At 42.1% G+C, this 15,581-nt stretch overlaps 1 protein-coding gene across 1 annotated transcript in view; it reads right to left on the bottom strand.

The window, feature by feature from the left end:
* The window catches only part of PCDH15 (protocadherin related 15), a 338,778-nt gene that overhangs the window by 84,342 nt on the left and 238,855 nt on the right, over positions 1-15,581 (bottom strand). Inside the window, exons 27-31 of the mRNA XM_085871026.1 lie at positions 13,388-13,497; positions 9,012-9,125; positions 8,328-8,455; positions 6,243-6,458; positions 5,860-5,948 (exon numbers count right to left, since the gene is read on the bottom strand). Coding sequence (XP_085727152.1) covers positions 5,860-5,948; positions 6,243-6,458; positions 8,328-8,455; positions 9,012-9,125; positions 13,388-13,497 — 657 coding nt within the window. The remainder of the gene's footprint in view (positions 1-5,859; positions 5,949-6,242; positions 6,459-8,327; positions 8,456-9,011; positions 9,126-13,387; positions 13,498-15,581) is intronic.

Here is a 15,581-nt window from a genome sequence, read left to right as displayed (position 1 = left end):
GAAATGTCCAATCAAATAAGGGTTACACGTCTCTGCCCCATATATTCTATCATTCCCATTTCCAAACTAAGTGGCACACGGACCACAATTAGTGCTGTCACTGTAGTAGACAGAAAAGATGGAATGTAGTCGGATTGTAGGTGATGTCGGTGATGTAGCATAGGCCAATTGTAGGTGATGCCCCTTCACTGGATTGATTTTGTCGCATTCCGAAACATTTTTCTCAAAGACTACTGCACTTACAATGGTAGTACTCACCTTAGTGTTGACAATAAATTTAATATTGATCCTAAACTTTGCTTGCCTAACTGGAGGTGAGGGAAAATTGATGCATCTTTCAATCAGGTTTGACACTCTCGTAGCTCACTGCCTACCTCTTTTCCTTCTATATTCCCTGTGCTCTTCGCTTTCTAATTACTTTTGGCATGAATGCACCACTCCATCGCTTAATCTGTCTGCACACTTCCACACCTTGTATTATCAGCACAGGCTGCAACCACTTCCCCCACCCCAATCCTGACATTCCAGTTCATCTTCTAGTTCTCCCAATAAGAGTCTGACATATGGTATGGGACCTTCCTGGCATTGATGTGAAGAGTGCCCATTGATAAATGTTTCTCCGATCATGCTTAACCATAATATCAGACAAAAAGAGGTAGGGAATAAATTAATTTCAAGGAAAAAAGAAAACCTGTCTGCCGGCCTACCATTTTTTTTTTTTTTTTTAATCCGCGACTGGCCCACTTGTGTTTATAAACATTATACTCCGAGACTTAGTTAAACACACAAATGCAAAATATATTCTACATAATATGTAAATAAACACATATAATATTATGTACATTTCTCTTTGTACAAATAAAGGCAGCAACTATTATACATAATGTCTGTACATTTCTAATTTTTTTTTTTTACTGTATCGTCTTTTGAAACACATTCACAAAGTAATGGTCTTCTAAATTTTTTCAATACTCTTTGCAACTTGATGACGATAAAATTATCAGCAATTATCATCTGGGAACAAAATGGCCAATCGCCCAGAGCCATTGCCATTCCTTGTCATCAGTACTTCAACTGCAGCAATGCTCCAGAAAGGTTACGAACTCATTATTATAATTTGCCTTTGGCTTATTGGCTTGAATGTACAACATCATAATAAATCTCAGAAGCTATGAAAGAGAAGGGAGATAAAGTGAAGTTAACTGAAGCTCATGGTAAAAATATAGTATAATAAGTAATAAGGAAACTGATAGATCAAGGTAATGGTAATGATGATACGATAACAGATAATAATATTAAGAAGATATGATACAAGGTACCGTAATGATAATGATAAGAACACGGACAATCCCCATAGGTTGCCATGCATGAGGAGGGGGATGTGCCTCCCAACAAGATGCCCCACTGAGTGTGGTGAGAAATGCACTGCCATTGTTGTGATGTTGCTGGCATCCAGAGTGCACCAGAAAGTGACGGTACTTTCCCCAAGCTCATTGGCTGTGTTTGTCTCATCTGACAGACCTGTGTTGTGTCTCGTGTATTCGTTTGTATGTCCATGTGTATGAGATATGTGTATCGTACTCAATTATGAGCCTTACAATCCTTTGATCCTGTATAAAATCTATACTAATAAATGTCAATGGGCATGTGTGTGTGTGTCAGTGTGTCTCCTCCATAACTCCAAAACCATAAAACCTAGCAGCCTGAAACTTTGCATGCATACCAAGAAAACTCCAAGGAAGTGTAGAGTGAAAATTGGGTGTTTGGATTAAATAAAACACGTCTTTTGAAGAAAATTAACGGCCTTATTTAATTATATCCTTCATCAGGAGATCCTCACCCACCTTGCTCTCTGGGGTCTTAAGGTGTTTCCTCGGTACCCTCACTGGGGTCTTAAGGTGTTTCCTGGGTACCCTCACTGGGGTCTGAAGCCGCCAGTTTTTTGGCCTGCTCAACCATGCCTTGACTTGGACCAGGCCGCAACGATTTCTTAATGATAAAGTTTTTTTCACTTCCCTCACTCAGGTGTCGTCCACCAGACGTGGTGCTGAGGTGTCGTCCACCAGACGGCGGTCTCCTTGGGTTAACCTGAGGCGGTCCCTTCGGGTGGGTGCCTGGAATGTCCTATCCCTAAGAGAGGATGATCACCTGTCTCTGTTATCATCTGAGCTCAAGCGTTTGGACATCGGGATTGCAGCTCTCTCTGACGTTCGGAGACCGGATTGCGGCGAGATAATGGTGGGTGGTTACACCTACTATTGGTCTGGTCGCTCTGATGGTTACCATACCCAAGGAGTTGCTGTAGCTGTGTCCAATAAGCTGACCCCAATGATAATTGAGGTAACACCGGTCAACGAGCGTATTATAAGATTAAGGATTCGTCACTCCTTAGGTGTCATTTCCCTGGTCTCTGTTTATGCTCCGACTGAGGCGAGTGATCTCACCGTGAAGGATGCATTCTACGCCACGCTCGAGTCTGTGGTTGATCAGTGCCCCAGACGAGATACACTTCTAGTCTTGGGGGATTTCAATGCATCGACTGGAACTGATAGGGATGGTTATGAGGTGTGTGTTGGTCCCCATGGGTCAGGAACTATGAACCAGAATAGCACTAAGTTCCTTGACTTTGAAAGAAGTCATGGACTTAGGGTGGCTGGTTCATGGTTTCAGCGCCCACAAGCTCATCGCTGGACTTGGTATTCCAACGCTGGCGGTGTGGTAAAGGAGATTGACCATGTCCTCATTGACGGTCGTTGGAGGATGATCCAGAACTGCAGGGTCTACCGGAGTGCTCAGTTCCTCAATACTGACCACAGGCTTGTTGTAGCAACTCTAAAGCTGCACCTTAAATCCTGGAGAATGGTACCATCCCAGCCTAGGCTGGATGTTGGCAAGCTCAGGGATGAGAGAGTAGCTGAGGAGTTTGCGGACAGGCTGAGTGGACTCTTAGGGGGTCTGGGTGCTTTGGGGGGTCCTGAAGAGTTGTGGAGCGCCTTCAAGACCACCGTCCTTGATGTTGCCGGTAGATGTCTTGGAACTCACCGCAGGGCAAAGAAGAATTTTGTCTCTGAAGGGACAATGGATACCATTGACCAGTCGCAGGGCCAGGCTGAATGGCAGAGCTGAGCTGCTCAGGGAGCTGAGGCGTAAAACTGTACGTGCACTGAGGGTGGACAAGGAGGCCAATGTGCAAGGAATCTGTGAGGGGGTAGAGCATCACCTGTGGACAGGTGATTCTCGTCCCGCTTACAGGGGAATTCGCGCATTACGTTCATCCAAGCCCATCCCTCGGAGCACTGCAGTTCGAGCAGAGAGTGGTAGGCTCTTGACAGAGGAGTCTGAAGTGAAGGCCCGCTGGGCCGGTTACTTTGAGCAGTTGTACCAGGCTGATCCAACAGCTGTCGAGTTGGACGTCAAGGGTGTTACAATCCCTGTTGCTGACCCTCCAATCAACTGTGGTCCACCTTCGCTTGTGGAAACATGGGCTGCGGTGAACCAGTTGAAACGGGGCAAAGCTCCAGGGATCTGTGGCATCCATGCCGAACTTCTCAAGGCTGGTGGAAATGCTGCACTCGTGTCGTTGCATGCAGTTTTGTGCTCTGCCTGGAACACAGGCATCATCCCAACTGACTGGAAGAGGGGCCTTGTTGTCCCTCTCTGGAAAGGGAAGGGTGATCGCCAAGACTGCAACAACTACCGAGGGGTGACGCTGCTCTCAGTGCCGGGCAAGGTCTTTGCTCGGATAATTCTTGATAGGGTTCGCCACCATCTGCTTGAGCACCAGCGTCCACAGCAGTCAGGCTTTACACCAAAGAAGTCAACGATTGACCATATCCTTGCCCTTCGTTTCCTCACCGAACGCAGACGAGAGTTTCGGCAGGGGCTGCTTGCAGCCTATGTTGATCTCTGTAAAGCGTTCGATTCAATGAATCGGGATGTCCTCTGGAGGATCCTTGGTCTCCGTGGGGTGCCACCAAAACTGATCGATCTGATGTCTGAACTCTACTCTGGTACTGAGAGTGCTGTGAAGTGTGGTGGTGCCATCTCTGACTTATTTCCAGTTGTTACTGGAGTTCGTCAGGGATGTGTACTGGCCGCCACACTTTTCAGCACTTGTATGGACTGGATTTTAGGGAGGATGTCGGAGAGATCAAGTTGCGGTGCATCGTTTGGGAATGTCAAGATCTCGGACTTTGATTTTGCAGATGATGCAGTCATCTTTGCGGACACTTTAGACATCCTTTTGGGGGCCCTCGAGGTGCTGAATGAGGAGTCGGAGCCGCTGGGATTACGGGTTTCTTGAGTCAAAACTAAGATCCAGGCTTTCGGTGACATCTTGGATGCTGCTGTCCTGTCTGTGTCTGTTTGTGGTGAGGATGTTGAGGTCGTGGAGAGATTCACTTACCTTGGCAGTGATATTCATGTCTCTGCTGGCTGCGAGTCAGAGGTCAATAGACGTCTGCGTCGGGCCTGGGGAGTCATGGATTCACTGGATCATGGGGTGTGGCGCTGCTGGTACCTGTGCGGGAGGACGAAAGTCCGAGTCTTCAGGTCCTTGGTACTTCCAGTCTTGCTCTATGGATGCGAGACTTGGACTTTGACCAAGGATCTGAGACGGAGACTTAATTCCTTTGGTACCAGGTCTCTTCGGAGAATCCTTGGCTATCGCTGGTCGGATTTTGTGTCCAACAAGCGGTTGCTGAGAGAGACTCGGATGAGATTTGTTACCTGCATAGTCCGTGAGCGTCAGTTGCGGCTGTATGGACATGTGGCTCGTTTTCCTGACGCTGATCCTGCTCACCAGATTCTCTCAGCGAGGGAGTCTCATGAGTGGAGGAGGCCAGTGGGCCGACCACGTGCCTCGTGGTTGCAGCAGGTTGACCATCATCTCAAGGAGATGGGGATGGGCCTGGCATCTGCCTGGGGGATGGCCAGACGGAGGCCCCTGGAGTACCGGCGGAAAGTGGACGCAGCGACGCGCTGTTCTGGCAGATGCTCCCATGCCTGACCTACCTGACCTGACCTCACTCATATTATCATATCATTTTCACTTCCCTCACGCCTGTTCATCATAGCTACGAATCAGTTCTGGGTACATTGCAGTGCTTATAAACACCTGGAGACGTCAGCATCCGTTGCTTTATTTCATTTCCACGCATGCGATCACCACGAGTATCTCTTAAACTAAGGAGAATTACAAAATATAAGTTTTTTTTTTTTTTTTTTTTTTTTCTCTCTCTCTCTCTCTCTCTCTCTCTCTCTCTCTCTCTCTCTCTCTCTCTCTCTCTCTCTCTCTCTCTCTCTATCTCTCTCTATCTCTCTCTATCTCTCTCTCCCTCTCTCTACCCCTCATCACTCCCCTTCCTCCCACAGTATTGCAATGTTTGGTGAAGCATTGCTCTCCCCACGTCCCTCCCCCCTTTCTCACTCTTCCCCCCTTCATAGCTTCCCCTCCCTCCTTCCTCCTCTCTCCCTCTCCTCCTCTCTCAACCCCCCACCCCCTCCTCCCCCCACTAATTCTCTCGTCAGTGAAGCGACGGGTTGTATTTGCAAGTAAATAAATAAAATAGTACTTGGATATGACAGAGACACGATGACCCAAATGGCCTTCTCTTATGTCTTTTTCCTTATACGTCATTCTATGAATATCTCTATGTATAATACTGTTCAACTTATTATAATATTTGGTCTTTTTGCAACTAAATACATGAGCACATTTACTCTTATGAAAGTACCTCATTAATAGGTTATGGGGGAAGGGTTGAGAGGGGGGGGGCGGGGGTAGGTGTGGTTCTACAAGCAGCGCAAAAAGTAACAAAGTAACGAACAAGTGGCAGCAGACATGGCATGCCCACTCACTTCAGCAGTTCCTCTTTGTTCTCCTCAATGTTTGTTGGGGTTACAGCAGACACAAGCACCTGAGTGTCGACCTCATTAGCGACCACCACCTGCAACACCAAACAAATATGCTTCAAAAAGGAAACGTGCACTCTTTGCCGTCCATGCTTGACAGCAGGTTGACCAGCTTAGATGATGTCAGCATTGGAAATTCTAACGTTGTGGAATTGCTCAAAACAAGAAAAGTTCTCCCTTTTATTACTGGAGTTTCCTAATTGCAGTTACAGAACAACTATTCTTCCATACCCAAGGAAAATATTAACTTTACTACTTTAACAGTCTGTTTTAATTTTTTCTCATAAGTCATAAACACGGAACACAACTCAGCACAGAAGGCTGTTTACCAAAACACGTGTTGAGCCAGAAAGGCCTTCACCATTGAGGTCAGTAGCTGAGACTTGCAGTGAGTAGTGTTGGCCTCGAGTGGCTCCAAAAAGCCTGGCAGTCTTCAGTAGACCAGATTGTGATTCAAGGAGGAAGGTTGTGATTGTAGCATGGGAGGATGTTGAAATTAGGGAGTAGAGCAGGGCACTGTTATTGCCGCTGTCAGCATCTGTCGCCTGGTGAGACATTGTTTCACTGCATCGCCTTTCCCACCTCTTAATCCCATACGTCAATTGTTCTAAGGAGAACCAAGTTTTAAAACCAATTTCCTCACCAAGTCATTAGGGCACTGATAAAGACCAATTGTTCCATCTTTCCTGTTCAATATCCACACCCAGCACTCTGACTCCATTCAGGTATTGCTAATTATACAGCTAAGACCACTAGACAGTTCATTTTTACAATGGTACTGAAACCCAATGGCTGGGAAAGATAATGAAGTAAAGAGGATTTTTAAAATGTCTCCCAATGAGATACAACAATCAAAGAAACATCAACATTTTTTCATTTTTCAATATTCTTCATCATCATCATCATCATCATCATCATCATCATCATTTTATGGCTGTTTCCATGCTTGTATATTATATTACCATTTTATATCAATATTAGATAATAAATAATTATAAACATCATATAGAAGAATATCTGAGGAAATAGTAAGTTGTCAGGAAGCGATGGTGTTTGTTTGTCTGTTGTAAGTTGAGAGAACATTATGAACACCCCAGGTAATGTATTGTTACAAGTTTTGTCGTTCATCATTGTTATAAAACCCATTCCATTTGGTTTCTGAGATACTGTATGTATTATGAAGTTACAATTTATTTTCAGTATTAATGTCAGACCAAGCAGTTGCACATCTTTGCGACATGGATCAACATCAACATTGAACAAAGCAGAACATTTGCAAAACTAGAGAGTTCATAGAACACCTTAGCCCATGCAGTTTCGAGAAAAAAAACGACATGGGAGGGGTCTGTGAACAACAAATTTGATTGGCAGAGATGATGTAAAATGCCAGAATATTTTGGCCAAGTACTGCAAAACGAAAGGTTTTTGAAAGTTCCAATAAGGCGATTTGAGTTCAAATACTTTATATATAATTCAACTGAAATAAAATAAAGATTTTAAGTTGTATTAAAAAATATTTTTCACCACCAATGATGCATTGTCCTTTACGCCGCCTTATTTAACACGTTACATTAGTTCTTTGTGCATCTTGTTTGTGTCCTTTAAGACGTTATTAAAAACAGTAAGTTTCCTGTTTGAAATTATTTTAAATTTTGTTTGACTGCCAGGCAGGCAGACAAAGTAAAAATATTATTTCACTCATCTCTGCGCATGTGAAATCGGGATAAATTCACAGGCAAAGTGCTGTTAAACTGCAGGTTCGTTTTCTGATTCATGTACCAATTGCTTAACCCCACGTTTCACTTCACATACGTGGGGTACCAGGTCACAAATAACCTTTGTGACATCACTAAGTACCAGGTCACTAAAGGCATTGTTTCTTCTGTCGAAATAGAATGTACTCTTATTTGAAACCCGTGAGAGATTAGACCAAGTACCAGCACAAGTCCGATAAGCATGAAGGGATCGTGTAAAGAAAGACATAACAAAAGGTGGGAAGATGGCAAAGGGCGTCGACAGATCCTGATGACATAGATAAACAAACCATATAAGATGTCAATGTTGGTCATGGGGTCCAATTTATGAGGAGTGGTCAAAAGCTAAACAAGCCAAAACACTTGTAGATAAATTTACAGAAACCCGTTCGGTGATGTAAAATAACTTTGACATTCCTCATTAAAAATTTCACTTCCCCCCAAAAATCTTTATTAAAAACAACACTGTTTTGGGAAGTGTTGAAAAAAAAAATCTCAACATATGAATACAAATTACAAAAGGAAAATAAATCAAAGAAATATGTCAGAAGGAAGTGGTAGGACCAACGTAAGAAAAGTGCGGAATAAGATTGACAGTAATGGATAGAATGCGACAGCAAGCCAATGGCAGTTGATGAAACGAGATCATTTTGAACTGACCTGTAGACGTACGACACTGGAGAAAGGAGGCGTCGTTTCTGTAATCCCGGCTAAATAAAGGCTCTTTGTAAAAACAGGAGCATGGTCATTCTCATCAGTCACTGTGACCAGCACCTGGGAATCACTCACTGCAATAGAAAACAGTGTATTTTGTTTTGCCTCTTGACAGTCTCTCCATCGAATCTGTCCAAACTATCCACACTGAACTTCCAACTTATTTTTCTTTTTACATTCAAGTCTCGTTTCATATCGCAGAACCATTCCAACAAAACAACCAATTCATTTCTGTACAAAGAGGAAAAAGTTTTGCTTTCATTAATGACACCGACCATATATGTAATCGAGTTCAAGCGAATGTGTTCTCTAAACTTGACTTTTATCGGCAATTTTCACCAAAGTTTCGTTCTATTGTCACTAACATCACTTCCCTATAATGCAAAATACTCACCAACAGTAAAAACAGTATGTAACAACAATAATAATAATAATAATGTGTTACAGTATAAAATCTCGTTGAGCCATTAAGTGTTCCTTGTATCCGATATATCCTGAAGTGTAATTAATACATCTGAAGATATAATCCTATCGTGCTATTCTGGCGTTTACTTATTCATTTGTCAAATGGTGTAATGGTAACTTGGTGGTTTTGTCAGCTCACAGCGTGATTATTGATTCGTGGCTCACCAAGTCCAGAGGAAGTATTGGCCTGCACGACCAATTTGTATGCCTGGTCGAGCTCGAAGTCTAAATCACGTGCCGTCCACAGCACTCCAGATTCAGAGTGGACTCGAAATTGCCCTGCATAATGGAACAATAACAGTGACTCTCTGGACTGTGAATGTTATAACATCCATTTTTATTGCATTACTGGAAAAAAAAAACAATGAGAATCTAGCTAATGGATATTCCTTGGTCCATGCAAATTTCAACAAGCAATCCTGGGTATTCAAAAGTGCAATAGCTGTGAGGACATTTAGCTGAAAGGAAAATGCATCTCTTCCGAGTAGGTGCATATAATTGATGCAGTCATCATTGCAAAGGTCAGTTAACGATGGCAATAATACTTTATCTTCAGTGCATGACTGTGAAATACGACGGGGCTGAGATAAGACACACATATAGATGTTATTTTGAAACCCTAATATTTACAGTATCTTTTTGGTTAAAGCATGAAAAACATCAATCTTTTGAAAATGCTTGATGCATACATTCTTTTTATTTACTCTTTTGTAGCAATTTAATTATGTCTCATTCAAACTTTGTTGATGATCACTATTCCATGTGTTTTTTTTTTCTTCTTTATTCTCATTTTCGGTGCTGCGAAATAGAAGTCAAACTACATTTTAAGCAGCACTTGATTATCGCAAACTCTGAAAAACATTCATGCACACTTAAAGGCACTCATTTGTATTTGCCAGGTGCATCTCTTCTCCAGCGCATTATCAGATGAAATAAAAAAACATTTAATGATGATTGTTGAAACCTGGATTTGGTGTTTTTGCCTCCGTACATTCATCCTTTTTTGTTGTGTATTATCTCATTCCTCCTCATTGACATAAATAAGGGGCTTTCTTCCTATTTCGTACATTATTATTCATATCCGAAGATGGCTGCTCTCATGAAACACGCAAGTTAACTCATTCATTTCTTTACAGTGCAGAAGCCACTGCATAGACAGCAACCACACTCTGAGACAGCAAGCAGTGTAACCTAGCTAGTGTCAAGAAACCTCCAAGAAGACCAAGCCATTTGCTATCTATGGCAGGTGGGAACTTGTAATTCAGGTCGAGGAAGGCAGGTCGAGGCAGGAATTTGTAATTCGTTAAGGGTTCCGGTGACAACTAGCCTACTCTTCATATGGAAGATATGCACAATGTAATCTTTCATGTTGGTAGATGTGTCCCCATCTTAAAGTCCATCTGAGGGACGGTGCATAATTGTGCTATCTCTGCACCATCCTGTCTGACAAGCTATGTGCTCAGATGGGAATGAGAAATGGGCCAATATGAAATTTGTATAAAGTATCCATGTCAGGTTACCAAACAGTGACATTTAAGATTCCACATACTCTTAAAGAGTACTGTCGGACTCCGACATTTGCGGATTCATGGTTGATAAAATAAGACCTGCTTCTACATTCACGGCCCTATGCTTCACATATTTGTGGGGGTTTGTTTTACGTGTTTTTGTGTTTTTTTGCAGGCATATTCATGGTTTTTGGGGGGTCTTGCGGTTTTTCGGGGGCGGATTCACGTTTTTTTTTTTTTGCATTTTCGCATTTTTTTTCACATTTTTGTGTTTTTTAGCGGGCATATTCACGTTTTTTTGCAGTTTTTCACAGGTTTTTTTTATTTTTCCTTATGAATCACGAACTGCCAGGAACCTATCCCCATTTTTACCATTGAAACAATGCCTCAGCATTCATGGTATTTTTCAGGAATGCATCCCCCACGAATGTCGAGGTCCAACAGTATCATTTCCTTTTGGAGTGAATGTGAGGCTGACTTTCCCATCCACAACAGCTCAGAAGCAAGAACCCTATACATTCAGATAAATTATATTTTGTAAGTAGTGGACCAGCGATCAGCTACAATTATACCTCTACACAGCATATCCGCTGCTTTTGACACAGTTGACCATATTTATCTATTACTTGACCGTCTCCAATCCTGTTTAACTACCTCTGGATCTGCTCCTGTATGGTTTAGATTTTATCTTGCATATCGTGCATCTACTGTAAACCTTTCTGACTATTCAGCTATATTCATCACATCCAATTTGTCTATCTGTCTGAGTTCCACATGGATCTTTTATTGGCCGACTTTTGTTTACTCATTATCTGCAGCCACCTGGTACAATTTTGTGGAACTTAAATATCAGTTTCCATTTTTATGCTGATGATACCCAGATCTTATTCATTCAGTCTGATGATGTACTCTCTCTTCCACAACTCTGACTTCCTGTCTCTCTGCAATTTGAACACGGATGTCCATGAACTTTCTCAAACTCATTGTTATTAAAACTGACATGCTCTCCATCCGTTCTTTAAAAAAAGATCCAATCCTAGATAGTCATAATTTGGTAACACCACCTGACCTCTACTTCTACAATTTAATACACAGCTGTTACTAGGGACCCAACTCTGTCCTATATTCCACACATTGTTAAAATATGGAAATCTGTTTTCTTGCATCGGCACAACATTGCCCAAACCTGTTCGTGCTTAAATCAGAAGATGAACTGAAATTCGTTCATACTCATGCAACATCATGCTTGGACAATTTCAACCCACTGTTAGCAGACTTGCCTGCATCTTCTCTAAAGCCCTTACAACTCATTCAAAATATGGCTGCCAGGCACGTACTGCAGACTCATAAATTTGATCACATCACTTCAATCCTCAAAACACTTCACTTGCTCCAAATACATTACTTGAGGATGCATTTTAGCATTTTACTGATAAGCATTAAAGCTAAATTTAAATCTTTTCTTTCTTTCATTTCTGACCGAATCATACCTTATACTCTCACAAGAAAATGGCGATCAAGCAGCGGGAATCTCCAAGTTGTTCCTCACATGACAATGAAGACTTTTGGTGATCGAGCGTTCTTCAAATATGCTTAACTATGGAAGTCACTGGCTCATCAATTATGGATTACAAACTTCTCTGAAAATCACATGTTTTTATAATTGCTTTTTCTTAATTTTTACTTTTATTTTCTTCCTTCATATGAAAAAAGCACTTTGTAAAGCACTTTGTGATTTGGCTTCCAAATGAAAAGGACGATTTAATGAATTGATTGATTAATGACGGAGCATTCCAGCCATCTTACAGATGACAACATCCAGCATTCAATGAAAGCCTCCCATCTGAATACGAACAAAGCACAACTCTGCTTATCTTTCAACGTCTGAGGACAGGGTACATTTGTGCCACTTTGGGCTACATCAAACTCCATGGAGTAATGGTTTGAGCATCTGTTCTGAGTCTGGGAGGTTGGCGGTTCGAACCTGACCCCTGGCTGAGTCATACCAAAGTATGTGCTGCTTCCTTTCTTGATGCTCATCATTTAAAAATGCAGAGTTAGGAAAAACAACAAAAAGTTGGTGACCATTGTTCAAAAGTGATGGGCTTAATGGACTCCTCCTGCATCGAAGTTCCTTTGAAGGGAACTTGGCAAAAAATGTGAGTTTCTAATTTCATAAACCCAATTTGTATAGTCCCTATTATCTCTTCCTAATGAAATAGAATGAGACAACATGAGGGAGAAAAAATTTACAGACATTATACATTGGTTGCTTTTACTTAATAGTTTAACATCTGTCTTATTCCAACCAAAAAGCCTTGTGTTGGCTAAGTGGTTAGGGTGGTGGCTTGGGATCCTAAGGTCCTGAGTCCAAGCCCTGTTGGCTGCTGAATTAATACACCAGGAGGTTGACTCAGCCTGTCATCCTTCCGAGGTCGGCAAAATGAGTACCAGTGCACTGGTAAGGGGGACACTGCATCAGGAGAGAGAGAGAGAGAGAGAGAGAGAGAGAGAGAGAGAGAGAGAGAGAGAGAGAGAGAGAGAGAGAGAGAGAGAGAGAGAGAGAGAGAGAGAGAGAGAGAGAGAGAGAGAGAGAGAGAGAGAGAGAGAGAGAGAGAGAGAGATTCCAGCCAAAGCAATATTTAATATTGCATCTCTTATACTTGTAGGAATTATATGTGTGAGAAAAGTGATCAGACTATACCCTTGTAAAATAAAAAGTAACAGAAAGAAAACGTTGTGTTGCACTGTTGGAAGAAAATAACAACACAATGAAAATAACAACACAACCCCCCCCCCACCCCACATTCTCCACCATCTATTTCACCGCAGAAGAAACTCATGCACCGAAGCGATCGCCAATCCGTCATATGAAAAACCATATTGTTTTCACCACCCCTCTCTGTTGCGATTCACGGGGTGCATTTGTCTTTTTAATGCACATTCCATTCCTCTACATCACCTGAGTTGGTCAAGGTGATTATAGAACTACAAGATGATATATTTTTGATGCCAAGTCAATGCACTGCTTACCTTTCGCATCTCCACCCACAATCGAGTAGCTGATGGTTTGATTAACAGCCATAGCAGTTACTGTGATGATGCTCATTCCCACCGGCGACAACTCGCTGATTGGCTGGGGCCTGGACAAGGAAATAACTGGGTAAGTGAACCTACAAATCAAGCAGCCAACAATCATTCAAATTTGCTTCTGCAGTCTTGTGCAATACTGTACAATGTAATGAGCACAGCTTTTGAGTCGGCCTTTGCGGAATTCCCATCTGACCGTTTGCCTCAAGATACTGACCCGAGTTGAAAGAGCTTATATTGTGCCAATTTGTCTGTTGAATCATCTTTGCTGATTATTCGTGTGCAACTAAAATTATATCTTCTGCCTTTGTCCTGAATGTGATCTGCATGTGAAGCTTTCCGATTAACTTTGGACATTGTTTGGGAGAAAAAAAAAATCAATGATAAACTTATTCTTTTCAAATACATGAGCAAAAGGACTGAGTGAAATGGCAATTAGTAAATAGTGAATTTGATTATTTGTTGATACACACCAGATTTTGATGACCTATTACAGACACGATTATGCCTCATCGTCAGGATGGAAAGTTCGGTTTAGTAATGTTGTGAAGTGGTCAATGTTGATGGAGATGTGGCCTTTAGAAGATGAAATTGTTGATGTCTGATTGGTTTGCAGACTTTGAAGCTGAGATTGTTTGAATTGTTGGTGTGCTGCAGGTGTACTGCTGGGAGAATTATATTTTTTGGAAAATGTGTGATATTGTTGACCGTCATGGAAACTGCTGCCGTGAAATGTTGTTGCACATGACAAAGCGACATACAGTTGTCCATGGAAAAACGCAGGTTTTCCCAGGTGAAACTCTTTGTCATGTTCGCCCTTGGGCCTTCGTTACATTCATGGTAAATTCTGGTCGAATTGGGAACTGTTGACGAGGAAGCTAAAATGGTATAGTCACAATTTTTTGAAAACAAGTTGGAGAAGATGTAACAATGCAACAAATGACTCATCAAAATAAACTTTAAAAACACAATCGACAAATGAACGCACAATGTACGGTTGAAAGTGATGAATTTTGTTGCTTTTTTTTCATCAGAATATTTGTCAGTGGGTTAGTGCTCAGGCAGTTTTTGTAAATAATTTGTTTGTATGCCTAAAATTGATGCTGACATCGCAATATGGAGGAGGATCACTGAAAAAAAAGAATTAACAAGAGGAGGAAAAGCAAATACAAAGTTGGGTGCCCAATCATAAATTAGCAGTCACAAATGCATGTACATTGGACATGAATTAATAATATGTTTGTGGCATTTACGTGATGGAGCAAGCACTCCAACAACACAGCTGGAGAAACTTTGAAAAACGAAACGTTAAATTTTTTATATGTATTTGTTTATGTCAAAGTGACGGGTCGTATAATGAAAGTAGATCATACAAAAATGGGAAAAGTTGTGTAAAATAAGCGGTGATGCAGTATTACACTCCCATATGGGCTGGCACCCCTGCCTCACACCTTTCTCAGCTTGATGCCATGGGAAACAATGCCTTCAAGATCATTGGAATCTCCCGTGGTAAAGCTGAGTCTCTGGGCCTATCACTTTGACATCATCGACAGGTCGGGGTCTCTCTGTCTTCCACCGCCTCATCTCTGGTCTTGCACCTTCTGCTCTTTCCGTGCTCTTTTCTCCCTTCTCCCAAGTTTCTGCACGGCTCACAAAATCTGCCAAAAATTTCCTTCGTGAAACTCCCCAAATCCAGTATCATTGCTCACCTCCACTCATTCGTTCCTCGTTCCTCATTGAACCAACTTCTGCATTCTCTTCAATCGCATTCTTCCCTCCAGGTTTCCAAGATAGGTGTGCACCACCATGTTCGATCACTCTCCCCCTCCCACCATACAAAATCATTATATTTTTGACCACTGTTAACTCTTCCCAAGCCCACCTGTTTCCAACTTTCCTGATAGTTTGCTTCTGTATCCATCTTATCTACCTCCTTTGCCCTCCCCCAGTCAACATTCTTCCTCACATCCCTAATCTTTGAAGCCTCTCTTGATTTGGTCCCACATCTCCATGCCTGTTGCGTATTTCCCGCTCTCCTTCTGCTGTTCATTTTGTTCTATGTTGTAGCTCCTCCAGGAGCCTAGACTCTGAATATAAAGGTCGTGATATTTTCTTTTCACCCCCACCCCTATTTATT

The sequence above is a fragment of the Eptatretus burgeri genome, chromosome 2, assembly GCF_056783735.1.
Source record: "Eptatretus burgeri isolate ZD-2024b chromosome 2, Ebu_testis_v1, whole genome shotgun sequence".
NCBI classification, from domain to species: domain Eukaryota; kingdom Metazoa; phylum Chordata; class Myxini; order Myxiniformes; family Myxinidae; genus Eptatretus; species Eptatretus burgeri.
This window is presented reverse-complemented; position numbering and strand designations above follow the sequence as displayed.